The sequence below is a fragment of the Aotus nancymaae genome, unplaced genomic scaffold (genome assembly GCF_030222135.1).
Source record: "Aotus nancymaae isolate 86718 unplaced genomic scaffold, 86718_ANA_hifiasm-v0.15.2.pri h1tg000019l, whole genome shotgun sequence".
Classification (NCBI taxonomy): domain Eukaryota; kingdom Metazoa; phylum Chordata; class Mammalia; order Primates; family Aotidae; genus Aotus; species Aotus nancymaae.
Window position 1 is genome coordinate 27,848,259 of NW_026988431.1, and position 22,335 is coordinate 27,870,593.

Below are 22,335 nucleotides of genomic sequence, written 5' to 3' on the forward strand. Positions count from 1 at the left end.
TTAAGACAGGGTCTCTCTCTGTCTCCCAGACTGGAGTGCAATGGCAAGATCTCGACTCACTGCAACCTCCATCTCCCGGGTTCAAGTGATTCTCCTGCCTCAGTCTCCTGAGTAGGTGGGATTACAGGCGCGTGCCACCACGCCCAGCTAATTTTTGCATTTTTAGTAGAGATGGGGTTTCACCATGTTGGTCAGGTTGATCTCAAACTCCTGACCTAGAGATCCACCTGCCTCGGCCTCTCAAAGTGCTGGGATTACAGGCATGAGCCACCATGCCCGACTGACTGAGTTCCTTCATAATAGAAAGATTGTGTGGCATTTTGTGGACAGAGATGGGAGTTACGATGGTCTAAATTGAATGAAATGCAGCAAGTAAGCTCTTCCAAGACCACTTCCTCTGAAGCCAAAAACATTATAAGGAACAGTTTTCCAGAGGGTAGCTTGGGAGAGAAGAATGATTACCGTTTTGAATGTTTTTTTTTTCTTTTTGAGACAGGATCTCACTTTTGTTGCCCGGGCTGGAGTACAGTGATGTGATCACACGTGGCTCACTGCAGCCTCAACTTTCAAGGCTCAGGTGATCCTCCCACCACAGCCTCCTGAGTAGCTGGTACTATAGGCATGTATCACCATGCCTGGCTAATTTTTTATGTTTTTAGCAGTTACGGGGTTTCACCATGTTGCCCAGGCTGTTCCACTTGAACTCCTGGGCTCAAGCGATCTGCCCGTGTCAGCCTCCTAAAGTGCTGGATTATAGCTGTGAGTCATTGTGCCCAGCCCAGTTTTGAATTTTATAAAAAATGTTTTCTCCATTTTCAATGTCAAGATCATTCTAAATCCCACTGAACTGGGAAGACTCTGGCTCATAAATCAACTGTGTAATCTTAAGAGATCTGAGTTCATACACACTTCAGTTCCTATGTACCGAAGCCAAACTTTTTGGCTCCAGTTGAATTTGGACTTAGCGAAGACACCACTGAACAAGAAGGAACCACCCTGCACAAATACTAACTTTCCCTCAGATGATCTTTAGAAATATCTGTAAACTAGGAAAACTTAGCAATTTCTTTTCATGCTAGGGTTTTTTTCCCTCTTAAATATAGGAGATGGATTAGAGTCAACTTTTTCCTTCACCAAACAAGAAAAATAAAATCCCTATTTTGAAAGGAAAATAAATTTCGGGACCCCAAAATCATTAAGCAAAAGGGAAAGTCAAGCTGAGACTTTTGCTTACGGCAAATCTGCCTCCTGTTCTAGTCCTTAAAAAGATAGCCACTAAGATGAAAAAGCTATATACCTCCCTCACAATTTGTCCACAGGAAAATTCCTTGTGGACAAAGGACAGACAGAATTCAAAGTCATCCCTCTGCTCATTGAGTTAAGTGCATATCTGATTGCTTACTTTGGAAAGGCTAACCAGAAACTCAAAAGAATGCAACCATTTGTTTCTTATCTATTTATGACCTGGAAGCCCCTCCCCGCTTCAAGTTGTCCCACCTTTTCAGACTGAACCAATAAACATCATATATATTGACTGATGTCTCATGTCCCTCCTAAAATGTATAAAACCAAACTGTGCTGCAACCATCTCTGGCACATGTGGTCAGGACCTCCTGAGACTGTGTCACAGGCACGTACTTAATCTTGGCAAAAAACAAAAAAACTTTCTAAATTGACTGAGACCTGTCTCAGACACTTGGGGTTCATACTATGCTCCCTTAATTACCACAGTGGACAATTGTTTGGGGCTGCTCAGCATCCATTTCTATTTCTAATAATGCCCCAAGTCTTTTTCTCCCCACTGAGAGTGAGTTTGGTGAGAGGGTGATCTCTGAAATGGTGAGCACCAAGCGGCTACAGCTGAGTGGCTGAAGAGTAGCCACTGGCCACACATGACTACTTAGCACTGAAATGGGGCTAATGTGATTTATTTTATTTATTTATTTATTTATTTAAAAGGTCTGGCTCTGTCACCCAGGCTAGAGCGCAGTGGCACTCTCTCAGCTCACTGCAACCTCTGCCGCCTGGGCTCAGGTGATCCTCCCACTGCAGCCTGCCGAGTAGTTGGAACTACAGGTGTGCGCAACCACTCCTGGCTAAGTTTTATATTTTTTGTAGAGATGGGGTTTGGCCATGTTGCCCAGGCTGGTCTCAAATTCCTAGGTTCAAGTGATCCACCCACCTCAGCCTCCCAAAGTGCTGGGATTATAGGCATGAGCCACTGAACCTGGCCCTGAATTTTTTATTTAATTTTAAATGAATTATTTACATTTAAAAACTGACAGGTTAGTTTTTTTTTTTAAAAAAACTTTTAAGTATGTTTAGAATAAGTTGGGCATGTGAACCTACTTTCTTAACTATAAATTTTTGAAGCTTACTTATATACAGTTAACTTTTTGCACATCAAGTATTTCCACTGAAAATTTAGCTTCCAAGTTAAGATGTGCTATAAATTTTAAAGATATTGGGATTTTAGGGCAAAAGTGTAAAATAGCTTACTGATATAATTTTTTATATTGATTACATGTTGAAATGATAATATTTGGATATATTAAATAAAATATATTTAAATTAATTTCATATGTTTCTCTTTCTTTTTTTTTAATGTGGCACTGTAAAATTTTAAATTACATATCTGGCTTACCTTATATTTCCATTGGTAGCACTGGAAGAGCTCTCTTCTTCCTGGACAGCCCAGAGGGCAGGCCTGTAACCTGAGCTTGACCAACCATGTGCACCTCAGAACCAAAGCAAGGCAAGGGCAGAGCGATCTGGTGGACGAGGTCAGATGGAGGTCAGCGATGCAGGGGTGTCTCTCCCTTCAGCCAGGTCAGGCTGCTCTGGCCTCAGCTGCAAAGACCTGCTTCCTTCTCTGTCTTAGTGGGATCTTCCAGACTTTCTTAGTGTTCCCTTCCCACACTCGTGCAAGAGATTTCTTTTCACTCACATCAGCCAGTCTTTTCCTAGCGTTTGCAGCCAATAATCCTGACATAATCAAGATTTGTCAGCAAGTAAGGCTCGCCTCTCGACCATCAATGCCCTAGAAGCCCAGGTGAACCCTGTTATTACTAAAGTAATAATCACCAGGGCTCGGGCTGAGGCAGCTGTAGCTATAGCAAGCTGCTCAGGTGATTCTGATGCTCAGCCAAGTTAAAACTACTGCTTTAAGTTTTCTTTTGAGATGGAGTCTCGCTCTGTCTGCCTGGCTGGAGTGCAGTGGCATGATCTCGGCTCACTGCAACCTCCGCCTCCCAGGTTCAAGTGATTCTCCTGTCTCAGCCTTCCAAGTAGCTGGGACTACAGGCGCCTGCCCCTACGCCAGGCTAATTTTTGTATTTTAGTGGAGACGGAATTTCTCCATGTTGGCCAGGCTGTTCTCAAACTCCTGACCTCAGGTGATCCACCCACCTCGGCCTCCCAAAGCCCTGGGATTACAGGCGTGAGCCACCACGCCCGGCCCTAACTTTTAAGTGTCTGCATGGCCAGTGAGTGAACATGAGCCTATGCTACTACACTTCTCATATAGAGGTCACTCAAACATCTTGCATTCCTGCCCTTCTGCAGCTGGCATGCATTCACCCATTCAACAAATATTTATTGAGGACCTATTGTGCATGCTCCAGGCATTGCTCCAGTTTCTAGGGATGTGGCAGTGAGCAAAACAGACAAGAGCCCTTCTCTGCTAGAACATACTTTCTAGCAGGGGGAGAGAAAGCGGTAATAAGCAAAAGAGAAAAATACATAGTATGTCACACAATGAAAAGTTCTAAGAAGAAAACTAAAGCAGGAAAAAGGAGAGAGAAAGAGAGAGAGAGTGTGTGTGTGTGTGAGAGAGAGAGAGACAGAGCGTGTGTGTGTGAGAGAGACAGTGTGTGTGTGAGAAAGACTGTGTGTGTGTGTGTGTGTGTGTGTGTGTGTTGGGACGGTACAGAAATTTAGATGGGGTGGTTATAGAAGGAATTCCTGGAAGGTTACATTTTTAGGAAAGGAGGAACGCTTGAGGACATGGAGTAGGGGGAGAATTTTCTAGGCAAACAGAAAGGCAAGTGCAAAGACCCTGAAGTAGGAATATATCTGGGATATTGGAGGAACAGCAGAAGGCCAATGTGTCTGGTGTGGAGGGAGCAAGGAAACAGAGCAGTAGAAGCAGAAGTCAGAGGGGTAAGCGTGGTGGAGGGAGGGGGTTTATGCAATCTCCGCTTTTACCCACTTAAAACAAAAGAAACGAAAGACTCCTCATTGTGGTGGCGTTAGCCACCAGATGAAGGAAGACTGGGGAAAACACCTTCAGGAGATCCTATCCATGCAACTGTCTCCGTTTGACCTGTACTTATTTAGGGTGTCCTAAGAGTGAGGCATCTCTCCAGGAAAAACTGTTACCCATTACTTGGTCACGTAATTTGGGGGTGAAGGTAGGGCAGAGAGAAACCCTTGTTTCACAGAGCTTAGGGTAACCACACTCTCACACTAGAATGGGCGTGGGTTTTCTCCACAATAAACTCATAATCACCACAATGAGAAAGAGGTACTGAAAAGAAAAATAAAAATATAAGGAAGGGATCATAAATCCTAAATGCTCTTTGTCTGCTCTGAATTAAGGGAGGACACTTCCCAGAATCCTGCTAATTTGGGAAATTGGAAAATTCCAACAATCACCAGAAGTGGTTTTGTTTCTTTTAGGCATCCTGACTTCCCTCTGTACCTAGAGCTGATCACAGCCCTCCAGCTGATTAGACTAGATTAGACATCAGGAGAGAAAAACAAAATCCATATTTCCCTAGATTGTTAAATGTTCATTAAACACCTATTCCGTCAACCGACTTGCCCAAACTGCTGTGCGCGCCCCCTGCCAGGACGCCGAGGCTTATGTTTTCTCCAGCTTCCCATGACCCCTTCGCGGTCTGTTGTCCAGCCTCTGTGTTGTCTGCTGGGGCTCAGGCTTTGGCTCTGTTGTTTGCAGACCTATACATGAATGCTTTGCCCACTCACCACTTGCTGTGCCGCAAACCAGGGATCAGGAGTGCATCCACGCACACTCATTCATTCATTCACACTCTGAGTGGCTACTGGATGTAAGTCATGATTCCAGGGACCAAGGAGACACCAGTACACACACACAGAAGTGAGGGAAGTGAACAGAGGAGGAAAAAAGTGGGCCTTGCACTTGAGTGAGAAGACAGACCATAAATAAACATATGAAATATGTCAGGTGATAAGTGCTGTGGAAAAAGAAAGACAGATAAGCAGGTGGAGAATAACAACGCATGTGGTGCTAGTTTCTTTTCTCTCTTTTTTTTTTTTTTGAGCCGGGGTCTTGCTCTGTTGCCCACACTGGAGTGCGGTGGCACGATCTTGGCTCACTGCAATCTCTGCTTCCTGGGTTCAAGCGATTATCCTGCCTCAGCCTCCTGAGCAGCTGGGATTACAGGCGCCCACCACCATGCCTGGCACCTTTGTATTTTTAGTAGAGATGGGGTTTCACCATGTTGGCCAGGCTGGTCTCGAACTCCTAACCTCAGGTGATCTGCCTGCCTTGGCCTCCTAACGTGCTGGGATTACAGGTGTGAGCCACCGCGCCCAGCCATGGTGCTGGTTTCAAGCAATGGTCAAGAAAGGACATTTTGATAATGTGCCTTTTGACCCAGGCATCTGGAAAATTTCAGTGCAAATCCTTTCAGGCAGAGAAAACAGTCTGAACCACGGCCGAGAGGCCTGGCTGTGCTCACATGTTGGAACAGCAGCCAGGAGGCCGTGCTGGAGTGAGTGAGCCGGGGGATGAGATCAGAGAGGTGTCAGAGGACAAGCTCAGATGGAACCTCATCAGCCAAAGCAAGGACTCTGGATTTATTCTAAGTGAGATGGAAGCCACTGCGGCATTTGAGAAGGTCATCCTGGCTGCTGTGAGAATAGATTAGAACTCCAGCTAAGAGACTACTGAAGTAATCCAGGCAAAAGAAACGGTGGAGAAAGACATGTGACAGACAAACACCAGCCTGTCAACAGGAGGCCTCCCCTTTCCTCTGCTTCTTGGGGAGGGATCATCTAGTGTCAGAGAAAGACAAGAGCCAAGCGGGGCTGCCTGGCTTGACTGAAATAGGACATTTTTCACAGCAAACATTTTCATAAATACATTGCACTTTATAATATCCTTTATTGAAGAACTTTAAACATTTAAAGCCTTTAGAAAGCCTAAGTAAAAAATACCTTCCTTCTGAACTTCCCCAACACTGTTGTGGCTTAATTCGAGATCAAGGAGAAAAGTAGTTTTAGGCAAGCAGTGCCCAATGTATCCATGAAAGTATCTAAATTGCTTTTCACCTACTTGGTTTCTCTTGGACAAAATGTGTGCAGGCCCATGACACCTAAGTGAAGCACAGCTGTATGGAAACCGCTGGGCTGATGAGGACCCACCCTGAAGAAGCCTTTATCAATAACCACAGCAAATCAGTCCTCCATAACCTGCTGAACCTTCTGTTGCATGTTCTTATAGGTGAGAGGGTCAATTACCAGACACCCTTAGCTGGCTCTTCCCCTGGACAATCATAGCTACCCGCTACACATCCTAAATGTTTTGCTGGAGAAAGACCGAGATCTTTTTGTGTGGAGCCTCATGGTGTCTTCCCTATCCAGCAGTCTCAAGGCCCCTCCTCCTCTGTCGCTGACCACTTGGCATTCTTGGAGCATTCTTCACCACAGAGCTCTGACTGGTGAGCTCTCTCCCCTCCCCTCGTCCCTGCCATCTGGTTATCAGAAAGGGCAGTTTCTCACTTTAAAACCATGTGGTGTTGAACACATGGCAAACCTGGTAGACTGTCCCAGATATATGGCTGCTTAGTGACTCCCAGTGACAGCCTAAGGAGACAGAGCCTTAGAAATGGCCACAAGGCTGAGGCGTTTTCTTTGGTCCATTCACTCACCAGGACTGGGCACTGACCCTGAAACTGATCTCACTTTATCCTTTGGAGACTTTTTTCCATTTCAAAACAAACCTTGCCATTCTTTTTAACCAGACGTTATCTGACTAAATTCAGGAGTGACTTGCCTTAGGGATGGCCAGATACACGACAATAGATTAACTAAAACAAATCAGCAAGCAATTCAGCCAGGTTTCCTCACACAGAGAAACAAATTACCAAATTATAAGGACCAGAGGGCCGCGGAGGGGCCTGGAGCGCGGCGGCGGGACCCAGAGCGGGAGCGGCAGCAGCGGCGGCTGGGGGCAGCGGTGGTTCGTTGGAGGCGGCCAAGGCAAAGCAGTACGACTCGGTTGAGTGCCCCTTTTGTGATGAAGTTACCAAATACGAGAAGCTTGCCAAGATCGGCCAAGGCACCTTCGGGGAGGTGTTTAAGGCCAAGCACCGCAAGACCGGCCAGAAGGTGGCTCTGAAGAAGGTGCTGATGGAAAATGAGAAGGAGGGGTTCCCCATTACAGCCTTGCGGGAGATCAAGATCCTTCAGCTTCTAAAACACGAGAATGTGGTCAACTTGATTGAGATTTGTCGAACCAAAGCTTCCCCCTATAACCGCTGCAAGGGCAGTATATATCTGGTGTTTGACTTCTGTAAGCATGACCTTGCTGGGCTGTTGAGTAATGTTTTGGTCAAATTCACGCTGTCTGAGATCAAGAGGGTGATGCAGATGCTGCTTAACGGCCTCTACTACGTCCACAGGAACAAGACCTGCACAGGGACATGAAGGCTGCTAATGTGCTTATCACTCGTGATGGGGTCCTGAAGCTGGCAGACTTTGGGCTGGCCCGGGCCTTCAGCCTGGCCAAGAATAGCCAGCCCAACCGCTACACCAACCGTGTGGTGACACTCTGGTACCGGCCCCCGGAGCTGTTGCTTGGGGAGCGGGACTACGGCCCCCTCATTGACCTGTGGGGTGCTGGGTGCATCATGGCAGAGATGTGGACCCACAGCCCCATCATGCAGGGCAACACGGAGCAGCACCAGCTCGCCCTCATCAGTCAGCTCTGCAGCTCCATCACTCCTGAGGTGTGGCCAAACGTGGACAAGTATGAGCTGTATGACAAGCTGGAGCTGGTCAAGGGCCAGAAGCGGAAGGTGAAGAACAGGCTGAAGGCCTACGTGTGCGACCCGTATGCGCTGGACCTCATCGACAAGCTGCTGGTGCTGGACCCTGCCCAGCACATCGACAGTGACGACGCCCTCAACCACGACTTCTTCTGGTCTGACTCCATGCCGTCCGACCTCAAGGGCATGCTCTCCACCCACTTCACGTCCATGTTTGAGTACCTGGCACCGCCGCGCCGGAAGGGCAGCCAGATCACCCAGCAGTTCACCAACCAGAGCCGCAATCCCGCCACCATCAACCAGACGGAGTTCGAGCGTGTCTTCTGAGGGCTGGTGTTTGCCACTATGGCTGTTGTATTCTGCTATGTGACTTGCATCGTGGAGGCGGTGGGGCATTTGAGTTTCTGTCTCTCATGCATATTTTATTTAATCCCCACCCTGGGCTCTGGGAGCAGCCTGTTGAGTGGACTGGAGTGGAGCATTGGCTGAGAGGCCCGGAGGGCACCAGGGCTCTCTCATCTTGCTCCCTGGCTTTCTGGAAGGTGCCCAGAGGGTCTCCATGGGGTGGGAGGAAGGGCTCACCCACCAGTGACTTTTTCCAAGAGCCCCCAGCATGATGGAAGAGGGGACAGGTCTTTCACCCATCCCCAATCCTATTCTCGGGCTGTGAACTCTGCGTGGGGACAGGGCTGGCCTCAGGAGTGTGCTGTTTTTGGCCTTGCCCTCAGAAGCTGGGGCTGGCACAAACTCTTGGTTTCTTCAACAGGAGAATTTTATCATGTTTCTTTTGGTTCCGTTGTTTGGAGACATTCCTGGACACAGTTTGTTCAGTTAGAATTAAAACTTGAGTTTTTTAAAAAAAAAATAAAAAATAAGGACCAGACATAGACATTAATTCTAAATGTCAAAAAACAATCCTGTCTTCTAAATCACAACTTTTAAAATTAATCAAAAGGTTAAATAGTTTGAGTTATAAAATTTATCCACTTTAAATAAGGATACATTTTATAAAGTACTTTACTGTGGTTTCACGAATTTCAAGGTGCTTCTACATGGCAAACCCTCAGTAGTCAGGATCCTCTAAGATTAAAATATTAACAGCAATACATGAAAAGTAAAGTGAGGTATAGTGAGATTACGGCTCGGTGGCAAATGTTAAAAAGGCCCACACAACACACCGGGATCAGAGTCCAGGTCAAATTCCTGCTCCGTACCTCCACCCCACCCCAAGAAGAAATGTATTTTTTATTTGTTTTTATTTTTAGAAACAGTCTCCCTTGGTCACCCAGGCTGGCGTGCCATGTCATGATCATAGCTCACTGTAACCTCAAACTCCTAGACTCAAGCAATCCTCCTGCCTTAGCCTCCCAAGTAGGTAGGACTACAAGCATGTGCCATCACACTTGGCTAATTTTTAAATTTTTCATAGAGATGGGGGTCTCACTATGTTGCCCAGGCTGGTCCTGCCCGAACTTCTGCCCTCAAGGAGGCATTAGATTGAATGACAACAGCTACAGCATTTCTTATTAAACTTAACCCTTGAAATAATAAAACTCACCAATCAAAATAGATGCTAAAATCTTTACCACGCATGAATAATTAACCCTGTGCTCAAACTGCTGCAAAAATATGAGATTCAAATGTTGGAGCCAGTGCAGTTTGTGTAAAGGAGAGTTTCTGCCGTGGGATGTGGCGGTGCCGCTCTCCTTACATCCTGGCCGTCAGCTCTTTGGCTTGGTCCTGCAGCTCCATCGTTGCAATTGCTGAAAGGTGAACTTCATCAGGTCCATCTGCTATACGCAAGGCTCGGGTTATAGCATACCTGGAAAAGCAAAAGAAGCAGGGATCATAGGGAGTTATGGAAGAGGAACATGATACTTTGATATCAGTCACCCTGATTGTAAACCAAGACTGTATTAATTCTTAAATCCCACCAAGGTCAGGATAAGAAAAAGAGTACCAGGAAAACCAAGGAAAATAAGCTAAAGGGCTTCTGAAATGCCATCTTAACGTTCCCAAATTGGGAATGTTAAATGGCAAAGTACAGTGGAGTTCATCTCATTCTTGGTTTGCTACAGTTTTCTAGAAGTTGCTAGAACTTAGAATAGGCAGTGAATGGTATGATATTATATATTTAGTTCTTTCTTAAGGTTAAACACTGATGAAGGATGAGGCTCTATCTCCAGTGTGATACAGAAGGTGACACTGTAATTATGTGTGGAAATGGACAGATGGGGAATGGAGAATGTTCCTTCCTGCCTCCCAGTAATGAGAATCTAGATGTTAGATAGTCGCTGACATGTACTGCAATAAATTCAGCAAACCCCCATGCTGTATCTACAGCCCTGGAATCCTCAGTGGGTCCCCTCAGTGTAAAAATTAACATAATGGAATGAAATGATAATTGTAATAATCAGAACAACTATTTTTTGATGTTGAGCTCTGTATTAAAGTATGTCTATCACTTCATTTAACCTTCAATTACACTGAAAATAAATTAGTATTATTTTCTTTTAACCAATTAATGTCATCTATAGATTTTTTTTTTACCTCCATGCCTATACAATGTAGATGATTCTTAAATGACATCTACTCACATGCTGGCCAGAGGGTAATCCTGGGAAACACCAGCACCTCCGCACACCTGGATGGCCCGGTCAACGATTTTGCAGACAGCCCGTGGGGCAGCCACTTTGATCATTGCAATCTACATAAGCAAGATATGAAAAGAATGCTTCTTTCTTAGACTATACACAATGTGGCAAAACTGGGAAATGAAACTAGGGAACTTTCCCACACCCAAGTGACCACTAAAACAGGATATTTAATGAAAGCCAATAAAGAGATCCTGCAACAGTGCAGTTAATGGCCATATTTCAGTCAATACAGACCCTCTGGAAAGACAACTCTTCCAAATTACACTTTATTTATTTATTTATAACTTGCCTTGTTTCCAAAAGGATTTCAGGCAGCTGATAAATCACATTTATCACCTTAGGGATCATAAAAATAGTCCAAGGGTCTTTGTGCCACTAATTAGTTTTCTGTCAGCAGTTTTATGGGCTTTTAGAATTAAATGATTATGTCTTTATTTCATATAAGACAGAAACATAAGAAAGCAGAGAATGAGAGGTCTCTTTTATGAAACATTGTCTATGTAGCAGCATCATGCTGTGCATTCTTTTTTGTTTTGCTTTTTGAGACAGGCTCTTACTCTGTCACCCAGACTGGAGTGCAGTGGCTGGCTGTTCAGAGGCATGATTATAGCTCACTACCGCGGCCTCAGAATCCTGGGCTCAAGAGGTCCTCCTGCCTCAGCCTACCTGGCTACAGACATCTACCATGTTGGCTAATTTGTTTTAAGAGACAGGGTCTCACTGTGTTGCCCAGGCTGGTCTCAAATCCCTGGCCTCAAACAGTTCTCCCACTTTCGCCTCCCAAGTGGCTGGGATACAGGCAAGAGCCACTGTGACTCACTCTATGCATATTCTATGTACATCATCTTCGTTACTCTTCACAAGAACCCTAGGCCTTAGGCAGAAAGGTTAAGTACTTTGCCCATGATCACAAGGCTAGCAGAAAGTGGCAGAGTGGGTGCAATTCCAGGTCTGTATAAAGCCTATGATTTCCCCCATTCCATTGTTGCTCTATCTTAAGAATGCTGAAGATATTCTGTATCCTGAAAATCATTCCCTAAAGCACTTGCTAGGAGACAACAAGTGACAGGTATTTATAATCTATAACTCAAATATCACATGGGGGCTTCCAATATTCTGAGTGCCATCAAGATGCCATGAAAACTGAAATGTCCAACGGGTTGAGAGAACTGGAGAAGGCTCAGCAGTTGGTGGTTGGAGGAGAGAGGGTAGCCTCACCTCCTTCCTAGCGCCAGCACTGCCCAGAGCGTCTATGTTGTGAGCGGCTTTCAGAGTCAACAAGCGGATCTTCTCAATGGCAATGCGGCTTTCAGCAATCCAGTGAGCCACAGTCTCCTACAGGGGAGCAAAAGGCAGCAAAAGGAAGGAGGAGCTAAGCTGGTATCTGACGTTCACCTGTAACAGTCTTGTAGTTTGGTGAAAACACTCTCTAAGCCAGAGATTGTTCACAAGCTTTACTCAGTGTATTTTTAAATGGCAGAGTTAATTCATTTGATATACACCAGCCTAGCCACATACTTGTGGAATGCTAATGTTAAAATGGAAAGATTTTAGAAAGACATTTTATTTTCCCAGAAAAATCATTTATTTTGGATATCTTAATGTCTAAGGTAAAGATGGCTGAACTGAGCAACTGTCTTACTCCCAAACCACTCATGGGCCCTCCTGAATGCTAACTGCCTGCTGTCATGGAAACTTGGCTAAATGTATGGTAGTGAAGCTCCTTACAGGTAACCTAGAAAATTCTCAGCACAATTTCAGTGTGGGGACAGTTCAGCAGCTATTTGTTGTATTGTTATTTATTTATTAAAAATGACCTTTTCTTTGGTGGACAGTTCAATGAATTATAATACGTGTATAGATTGGACTAACCACAGTCAGAACACAGAACAGCTCCATCTCCCACAGAACTCCCTGGGGCTGCCCCTTTTTAGTCACACCCTCCTCCCACTGCAAACCTCTGGCAACCATTGATAGTTTCTCCATCGCTACAGTTTTGCCTTTTCTAGAATTTGATATAAATAGAATCATACAGCATGTATCATTTTGAGACTAGCTTCTTTCATTCAATTTAATGCCTTTGAGTTTCATCCAAATTGTTCATTCCTTTTTATTGCTGAGTAGTATTCCATTGTAAGTATGTACTACAGTTTGTTTATCCATTTGCCTGTTGAAGGACATTTCAGTTGTTGTCAGTTTTTTTTATTATTAATAGAGCTTCTGTGCATTTGTATATGGGTTTTTGTGTGGACATGCTTTCACTTTTTAAAGGAGATACTGGAGTGGAATTGTTGGGTCAGTGGTAAATGTTTATTAAGCAGCTTTCAGTTTTCCAGAGTGGTTGTACATTTTGCATTCCTATTAGCAGTGTATGAGAGTTCCAGTTGCTCCTCAAACCATCAGCACTTAGTATCATATTTTATTTCAGTCATTTTAACAGCGTGCAGAGATATCATGGTGTTAATTTACATTTCCCTAATGGCTACTGCTGCTGATCTCCTTCAGTGTACTGATTTGCCATCTCTATATCCTCTTTGATATCATTACCTCTTTGGTAACATGTCTGTTAAAGTCTTTTGTCCATTTTTAAATTGGGTTGTTTTCTTACTATTTGATTTAGAGAGTCCTTTATGTATTCAGGACACTAGTCATTTGCCATATGAGGAATTTGTCAATTCTTTCTTTTATGGGTCTTGCTTTTGGTGCATGTTTAGAAACATTTGCCTAATCCCAGAAAATGATATTTCCACTATGTTTTCTTCTAAAAGTTTACAGTTCTGCATTTTACATTTAGATCTATGATCCACTTAAAGTTAAAATTGTGTGTGAGGTGTGTGGTTTAGATCAAGGGTCATTCTTTTGCCTATCCATGTCCAATTGTTGCAACACCATTTACTGTAAAGATGAAACTTTCTCCATTGAACAGCCTTTGCACCTATGTAAAAAATCAATTGGCTGGTATTTCTATGAATCTATTTCTGGACTCCCTCTGCTCCAAAGGTCTACCTGCTATCCTTTTCCTCACTGATTACTGTAGCATAGAGTAAGTCTTAACATTGGGTAGTGTGATTCATCCAGCTGTCTTCTTTTGCAAGTTGTTTAGGCTACTTTAGTTTTTTTTGTATTTCCATATACATTTTAGGATCAGCCTGTCTTTATCTACAAAAAGGCCTTTTTGGGACTGTGATTGGAACTGCTTTAGGTCTGTAGATCAATTTGAGGATTTAATCTGTTAGTTGTCTAATCCATGTATTTACTTAGGTCTTCTTTGATTTATTTTATCACTGTTTTCTACTTTTTAGCATGTGGATATTATACATGTTTTGATAGAGTAGCACTTAAAAAAAAACACTTGTAAATGGTATTTTAAAACTTTCAGTTCCCAATTGTTAGTTCTGGGATGGTTGTTTTATTTGATAGGTTCCTTAGGATTTTCTATACAATCGCATTGTCATCTACAAGCAGTGCCAGTTTTACTTCTTTTTTCCCCTCAACTACATGTACTTTTTTTCTCATGTTTTACTGCACTGCCTAGGAATTCTCCTATGATCATGAATTGGAATAGTGAGGGTGAACATTCCTGCCTCATTCTCAGTTTTGGGGGGAAACCATTTAATCTTTCATCATTAAGTATGAGGTTAGACTTTTAAAAATACTCTCTATAAAGTTGAGTAAATTCCTTTGTATTCCCAGTTTGCTGGGAGTTCCTATCATAAACAGATGCTGAATTTTGTCAAATGCCAAAGCATCAATTGATATGACCATGTGATTTTTTAATGTTCATGCAATTTTTGCTGTTAGTTTGGCAGATTATAATTTATTTTAAATTATCAATTTATAGATATAAATCAGGCTTGCATTTGTGAGATAAACCCTACTTGATTATTTTGTATGATTATTTTTACATACTGCTAGATTTTATTTGCTAATACTGTAAGGTTTTTGCATCTGTATCAGTCTATAGTTTGTTCTTGTCTGGTTTTGAATTAGGATAATTCTGGCCTCATAAAATGAGTTGACAAGTTTCCTCCTCCTCTATTTCTAGAAGAGATTGTGTAAAATTGGTGTTATTTCTTCTTTAACTGTTTAGTAGAATTTACCAGTAATATCATCTGGGTCTGAAGATTTCTTTTTTCAGAAGCTTTTTAACTTTGAATTCAACTTCTAACAACAGTTGTAAGAACTGTTCAAGTTATCGATTTCATCTTCAGTGAGTTTCGATAGTTTATGGGATTTGAGGAATTGGTATACTTCATCTAAATTGTTAACTTTATGTGCTTTGCACACATACTAGAGTGTGTGCGTCCTAAGTCCTAGATCTGGAATGGAGGAGACTCTACTTCTGCCTTGGCTCCAGACCCCACTCTCCAATTCTATCTTTTCCTAGAGAGCTCTGCATTGTGGCTTATGGAGAGCCTACACAGACTAAGAAAATCAGTATGTCTGATGTTCCCTGCTTCTAACAAGGACAGAATTGATATATTTTTCTCTATTCCTTCTGTTAAGTACAACTAATAACCCTGGACATTATTTATAAAACAAACATAAGAAGATGCTGAAAGGTAGAGTAAAGGCAGACTATTTAGGGACTTGAGGATCAAAAGAATAACCTGGTGGTGAGTTTCCTAGGTTTTCTTTTTGCCTCATGTATCTCAGCTGCTGAGAGTCTTCCTAGCAGCTGAAGAATCTAGTAACCTGGAAATGTCAGTGAGCACAGACCAAAACAAAATGAAACAAAAAAAACAAAAACATCAAGCACCCCAACGAAAGCATAATCTCTCTTGCCAAAGGATCAGGAAAACAGCAGCCTAGAGAGCCAAAAATCTTTTAGAGAATAACCACTTTACTGTAGCCAAACACCACAGAAAAAACCTTGGCCCCTACTCCTCCTCACACCAGCAAAGGCAGGATGGGGAGCATAGGCCTCCACTCTGGTAAGCACTGTAATGAGATGCCCCAACACCCATGCCAGGAAAGTATCAGACAGTGCCAAGTAAAGAGATGAGGCTTTCCTCCCCACTGGCCAGTAATAAATCTCCCTCACCCATCTTATGAAGTGTTAGTGCAGTCCAAATGGGATGCCTGGACTTCCATCCCGCCTGGCAGTATGATGGCATCATCCTCTTCAGGTACTAATGGAAGCTGGGCGGGGAACTGGACTTCTCTCTCTGCCTAGCAGTAACGAGGTGATGCCACTCCTTTCCCTGACAGAATGGAGTCAAAAAAATTCAACTAAAATAGAAGGTTTAAAAAGGTCCAGAGTCGGGGCCGGGCGCGGTGGCTCAAGCCTGTAATCCCAGCACTTTGGGAGGCCGAGGCGGGTGGATCACGAGGTCAGGAGATCGAGACCATCCTGGTCAACATGGTGAAACCCTGTCTCTACTAATACAAAAAATTAGCTGGGCATGGTGGCGCGTGCCTGTAATCCCAGCTACTCAGGAGGCTGAGGCAGGAGAATTGCCTGAACCCAGGAGGCGGAGGTTGCGGTGAGCCGAGATCGCGCCATTGCACTCCAGCCTGGGTAACGAGCGAAACTCCGTCTCAAAAAAAAAAGGTCCAGAGTCTCACGATATGAAAATGTTCAGGTTTCAATTTTAAAAATCGCCATCATACCAAAAACCTGGAACAACTCAAAATGAATTTTTAAAAAATCAAGAGACATAGTTATATAGTTTGTCTCCTCCAACTTGCATGTTGAAACATAAAGGTGGAACCCAGACTAAACCACAGAGAGAAAACAAACTGAAGAAAAGAAAAAGAACAGCAGCGTAGGAACATGTGGAATTATAACAAAAGATCCACCATTCACATCACCAGATTCCAGGAAGAAGAGGAGTGAGGCTGAAAAAGTACTTGAAGAAACAATGGCTGAGAACATCCCACATTTGGCAAGAGCCCTAAACCTGGAGATTCAAGAAGCTGGGTGAATCCCAAGCAGGACAGTGGGAGGTGTCTGGGTTATGGGAGAATATCCCTCATGAATGGTTTGATGACTTCTTTGCAGTAGTGAGTTCACATGAGATCTGACTGTTTAAAACAGTCTGGTCACTCCCTTATCTCTCTCGTTCCCTCTCTCACCATGTGATGTTCTGGCTCCCCGTTTACCTTCTCCCATGATTGTAAGCTTCCTGAGGCCTCCCCAGAAGTAGATACTGGCACTAGGCTTGTACAGCCTGCAGAACCATGAGCTGAACAAAACCTCTTTTCTTTATAAATTACCCGGTCTCAGGTATTCCTTTATAGCACTACAAAATGGACTAACACACCCAGATAATAGAGATGTTAGAATTTCTGACAAAATTTTCAAGCAGTCATGAGAAAAACACTTCAGTGAGCAGTTACAAACACAACTCAAGCAATTAAAAAAATAGAAAGCCTCAGCAAAGATATAGAAGATGTAAAGAAAAATCAAATGGGTATGTTATAACTAAAAAATATAACAACAGTTCAAATAAAAAAGCTCAGTGGATGGGTTCCAAAGCAGATTAGACAGGACAGAGGAAAAAAAAATTCAGGGAAGTGGAAGACAGGGCAATAGAAACAGCCCAACCTAAACCACAGAGAGAAAACAAACTGTAAAAAAAAAAAAGAAGAACAGCATCATGGGAACATGTAGAATTGTAACAAAAGATCTACCATTCACATCATCAGATTCCAGAAAGAAGAGAAAGAGTGAGGCTGAAAAAGTACTTGAAGAAGCAATGGCTGAAAATACCCCAAATTTGGCAAGAGCCCTAAACCTGTAAATTCAAGAGGCTGGGTGAATCCCAAGCAGGATAAATCCCAGAAATCCATACCAACACATATTCTTATTAAATTTCTGAAAATACAGAGATAAAAAAGTCTTGAAAGCACCAGAGAAAAATGACACCTTACCTATAGTGGGGAGATATATGTGTATATATATATATTTATATATATATATCAGAATGAAGTAGCACAATATTTTTCCAGTTCTGAAAGAAAAGAAACCTATATCCAGGGTGGATATCCTTCAGGAATAAAGGAGAAGTAAGACATTCTTAGATGAAGGAAAACAGAATTTGTCACCTTTAAACCCTAAAAGAAATGTTAAAGGAAGTTCTCTAAATGCAAAAGAAAAGATAAAAGAAAAAAATCTTAGAAAATCAGGAAAGAAGAAAGAACACAATAAACAAAAATATAGCGAATACAATTTGTTTGCTTTGTTCTCTAAAATGTTTTAAAGTATGTTTGATGGTGGAGGAAAAAATTATAACCCTTATGTTGTTCTAAATGTATTTAGAGAAAATAATTAAGACAATTATATTATTTATTTTTTTAGAGATGGAGTCTCACTCTATTGCCCAGGCTGGAGTGCAGTGGCATGATCTCAGCTCACTGCAAACTCTGCCTCCTGGGTTCAAGCAATTCTCATGCCTCAGACTCCCAAGTAGCTGGGATTACAAGTACACACCACCACACTCAGCTAATTTTTGCAGTTTTAGTAGAGACAGGGTTTTGCCATGTTGGCCAGGCTGGTCTTGAACTCCTGACCTCAGGTGATCCACCACCTCGGTCTCCCAAAGTATAGGATTACAGGCGTGAACTACTGCACCTGGCCCAAACCAATTATAGTCTAAATGGGAGCATTAAAGAAACTTAAAGGAAGGTAAAATTTCTATATTTTACTCAAACTGGTAAAATGATAACACCAGTATACTCTGATAAGATCTAGAGAGAAAGGTGAATAGACACACATGTATATATAATACCTAGAACAACCAGCAAAAGAGCTATACAAAGAGATACACTCAAAAAACACTATAAATAAATCAAAATGGAGTTCTAAAAATGTTAAATTAACTCATAGGAATGCAGGAAAAGGAAAACAAACAAAAAAAAACAATAATCAGAAAGAACAAACAGAAAACAAAAAATGAAATGTCAGATTTAAGCCCTAACATATCAGTTATTATAAAGACAAAGATTAATAAAGTGTATTAAAAATATGACCCAACTATATATTATTTAGAAGAAATGTACCGGCATGGTGGCATCTACAACAGGATAGCTACAAAAATTCTAAAGCTAACATTATACCTTACATTCCCCTAAGACAGAGAACAAGGTAAGACTGTCAGTTCTCACCACTCTTAATCAACATAGTATTAGAAATTCTAGCCAGTGCAATAAGTCAAAGGAAGGAGATAAAAGGCATACATATTAGAAAAGAATAAATAAAACTGTTCCTGATTTACAGATGACATGATTATGAAAAATCCCAAGCAATCTACAAAAAAAACTCCTAGAACTAATAAGTGAGTTCAGTGAGGCCACATGGTATGAGATAAACATACAACATGGTGAACCCCATCTCTACTAAAAATACAAAAAAATTAGTCAGGTGTGGTGGCAGACACCTGTAATCCCAGCTACTTGGGAGGCTGAGGCAGGAGAATCACTTGAACTCTGGGAGGCAAATGTTGCAGTGAGCCGAGATTGCACCATTGTGCTCTAGCCCAGGCAACAAGAGCGAAACTCTGTCTCAAAAAAATAAAAAATTTAACTGTATTTCTGTATAATAGTAATAGACCCTGAAATTAAAAACACAGTACTTACTACAATTGGTCAAAACTGAAATACTTTTGTATAGGACTTGAATGCTGAAAACTACACACAGATAAGATGATGTGTGTAGATGACAAAAGAAATCCAAGAAAAGCTAAATAAATAAAGAGGTATACCAGGTTCATGGAATAGAAAACTCTACATAGTTAAGATAGCAATTTTTCTCAATGTTTGCAGATATAGACAAGATTATTTTTAAATTATATGCAAAGGCCTAAAATAGCTGAAACACTTTTGAAAGAGAAGTCTAAACTGAGAGGAATCAGCCCGGCTTATCGGAAGACTAATTATATAACCACAGTAATGAAGACTGTGTGGTGTTGGCAGAGAGATTGATACATGGATAATTAGGACGGAAGAGACAACCCAGAAACAAACCCACACAAATAATCAGTCTGACTGATTGTTGAGAAAGGCATAAAAACAATTCAATGGAGGAAAGATAGCCTTTTCAAAAAATGTTGCTGAAGCAATTGGACACACACACATACACACACACACACACACGAACCTTGACCTAAGTCTTATACAAAAATTAATTCAAGGCTGGGCGCGGTGGCTCAGGCCTGTAATCCCAGCACTTTGGGAGGCCAAGGTGGGCGGATCACAAGGTCAAGAGATCAAGACCATCCTGGCCAACATGGTGAAACCCCATCTCTACCAAAAATATAAAAATTAGCTGGGTGTGGTGGCGTGTACCTGTAGTCCCAGCTACTTGGGAGGCTGAGGCAGGAGAATTGCTTGAACCCGGGAGGCAGAGGTTGCAGTGAGCCGAGACTGTGCCACTGCACTCCAGCCTGGCGCCTGGCGACACTGTGAGACTCTGTCTCAAAAAAAAAAAAAAAAAAATTAACTCAAAACGTAAGCAGACTCAAAATGTAAAATGTGAAACTTCTAGAGAAACATTATAGGAGAAAATCTTCAGAATATAGGATTAGGTAGAGTTATTAGACTTGACACCAAAAGCATGACTGATAAAAGCAAAAATTGACACATTAGAGTTCATTAAAATTAAAAACTTTTGTTCTGTGAATGGCCCTGTTAAGAGGATGAAAAGACAAGATACAGAGTAGGAGAAAATATTTGTAAATCACATATCTGACAGGATAATATCTGGAATAAATGAAGAACTCTCAAAATTCAATAGTAAAAAGAAAAAGTGATCTAGGACATGGACATAGAACATGAACAAAAGAGAACATAAGATGGCAAATAAGCACATGAAAAGATGTTCGACATGATTCACCAATAGGGCAACTGGGCTTAAAGCCATAGTGAGATATCACTACAAACCCATCCAAATGGCTAAAATTAAAAAGTAGTGACAACACCATATGCTGGAGGGGATGTGGAGAAACAATCACTCATACACAGTTGGTTAGAATCAAAAATAGAAAAGTTTAGCAGTTTCTCAAAAAACTAAACATACAACTACCACATGACACAGTAATTGCAATCATGGGCCTTTATCTCAGAGAAACAAAAACTTATATTTATACAAAAACCTACACAAATGTTCATAGCAACTTTATTTGCAATAGCGCAGACCTGGAACCACCCAGATGTCCCTCAACAGGTAAACATTTAAACAAACTGTAGCATATCCAGACTAAGGAATTCTACTTAACAACAAAAATGAACCAACTACTGATAAACACAACCTGGATAAATCTCCAAAAAATTATGTTGAGTGAAAACAGCCAGCTTCAAATGTTTACATACTGTATGACTCCATTCTTGGAATGACAAAATTGTAAAAATGAAGAACAGATTAGTGGTTGCCAAGAGCTAATGAGGAGGTTGGGGTGGAAGCAAACTAGATGTGGCTATAAAAGGACAACATGAAGGATCCTTGTAGTGAATGGAATGCTCTGGATCTGACTATATTCATGACAACATCCTGGTCCTGATATTGTATTCTAGTTTTGCAAGATGTTACCACTGGGGAAACTGGGTAAAGGATTCAAGAGATCTATATGTTATTTCTTATACCTGTATGTGAAACTGTAATTATCTCCAAATGAAAAGTTGAATTTAAAAGTTGGTACTTCCTTCTTGTTTAGCTGAGAAAACATTCTCTGAGCTTTCCCAATTTGTCAGAACTTATAAGAGAAACAAGGAAGTAGGTGGAAAAATATGAAAATCAAACCTCACCCTAAGTCTCACAGGGATCCAAACATTAAGAATTCCTCACTGAAACCCGGGGGGCATACTAAATGCATCCACTAGCTTCAATGAGTTTTTTGGTTTCCAATTCTAAACACAGAATTGAGTTGGTTCGAGTGTTGTGCGTTATTGTTAGGCTAACATAGAATTGATGTTTACAAATGAGTTAAACCAACAGATAATTATGGTGCTTTAATTCAAGTCACATTAACCTATCCATATCTATGTTTTCCAGACTATATTTATATTTTATTTTTTTCTGATGGTAATCATATCTTTTTAATTTTTTATTAACTTTTCTTTTAAGTTCAGGGGTACATGTACAAGCTTGTTATATAGATAAACTCATGTCATGGGGGTATATTGTACAGATTATTTAATCACCAGGTTTTTTTTTTTATTATTATAACTGGCTTTTTGCTTTATTGTGTAATTTACACAGGACAACCCTAAATCCCACACTTGGTTTTTCTCTTCTGCCTTCATTATTCTTTCAATAGCTCCATCAACAGAGATTATTTCTCCAGTAGCACATGTGGTTTGACTGTCAACCAGGACACACAGGCCCTACAAGATCCCAGCCCTCTACCATGGATGCCTGAGCCCTCCCATTTGACTGCACCCATGTCTGTCTGCATCACCCAGGTTTTAATTCTAGTACCCACTAGTTATTTTTCCTGAACTTCTCCCTCCTCCCACCCTCTACCCTGTGGTAGGCCACCATGTCTGTTATTTCCCTTGATGAGTCCATGTGTTCTCATCATTTAGCTCCCACTGATAAGTGAGAACATATGGTATTTAGTTTTCTGTTCCTGTGTTAGCTTGCTAAGGATAATGACCTCCAGCTCTGTCCATGTTCCCACAAAGGACATCAACTTATTATTTTT

The 22,335-nt window shown here is 41.9% G+C and overlaps 2 protein-coding genes across 7 annotated transcripts in view; one reads left to right on the forward strand and one right to left on the reverse strand.

Annotated features, from left to right (window-relative positions):
- Window positions 1-5,726: 5,726 nt before the first annotated feature.
- On the forward strand, window positions 5,727-8,472 carry LOC105716542 (cyclin-dependent kinase 9-like). Its single transcript, XM_064378495.1, is given in 3 exon segments — window positions 5,727-5,853; window positions 7,145-7,675; window positions 7,678-8,472. Coding segments are annotated over 3 exon segments (1,344 nt in total). The 3' UTR covers window positions 8,364-8,472.
- ACAD11 (acyl-CoA dehydrogenase family member 11) overlaps window positions 6,132-22,335 on the reverse strand; it is a 103,289-nt gene continuing 87,085 nt past the window's right edge. For 2 of the 6 annotated variants that reach the window (XM_012451225.3, XM_012451228.2), the window contains exons 18-20: window positions 11,912-12,028; window positions 10,634-10,743; window positions 6,132-9,858 (exon numbers count right to left, since the gene is read on the reverse strand). In XM_012451225.3, coding sequence (XP_012306648.1) covers window positions 9,744-9,858; window positions 10,634-10,743; window positions 11,912-12,028 — 342 coding nt within the window. In that variant the 3' untranslated portion in view covers window positions 6,132-9,743. The remainder of the gene's footprint in view (window positions 9,859-10,633; window positions 10,744-11,911; window positions 12,029-22,335) is intronic. The other 4 variants (XR_010343452.1, XM_064378697.1, XM_012451226.3 and 1 more) reach the window with 4 other exon arrangements.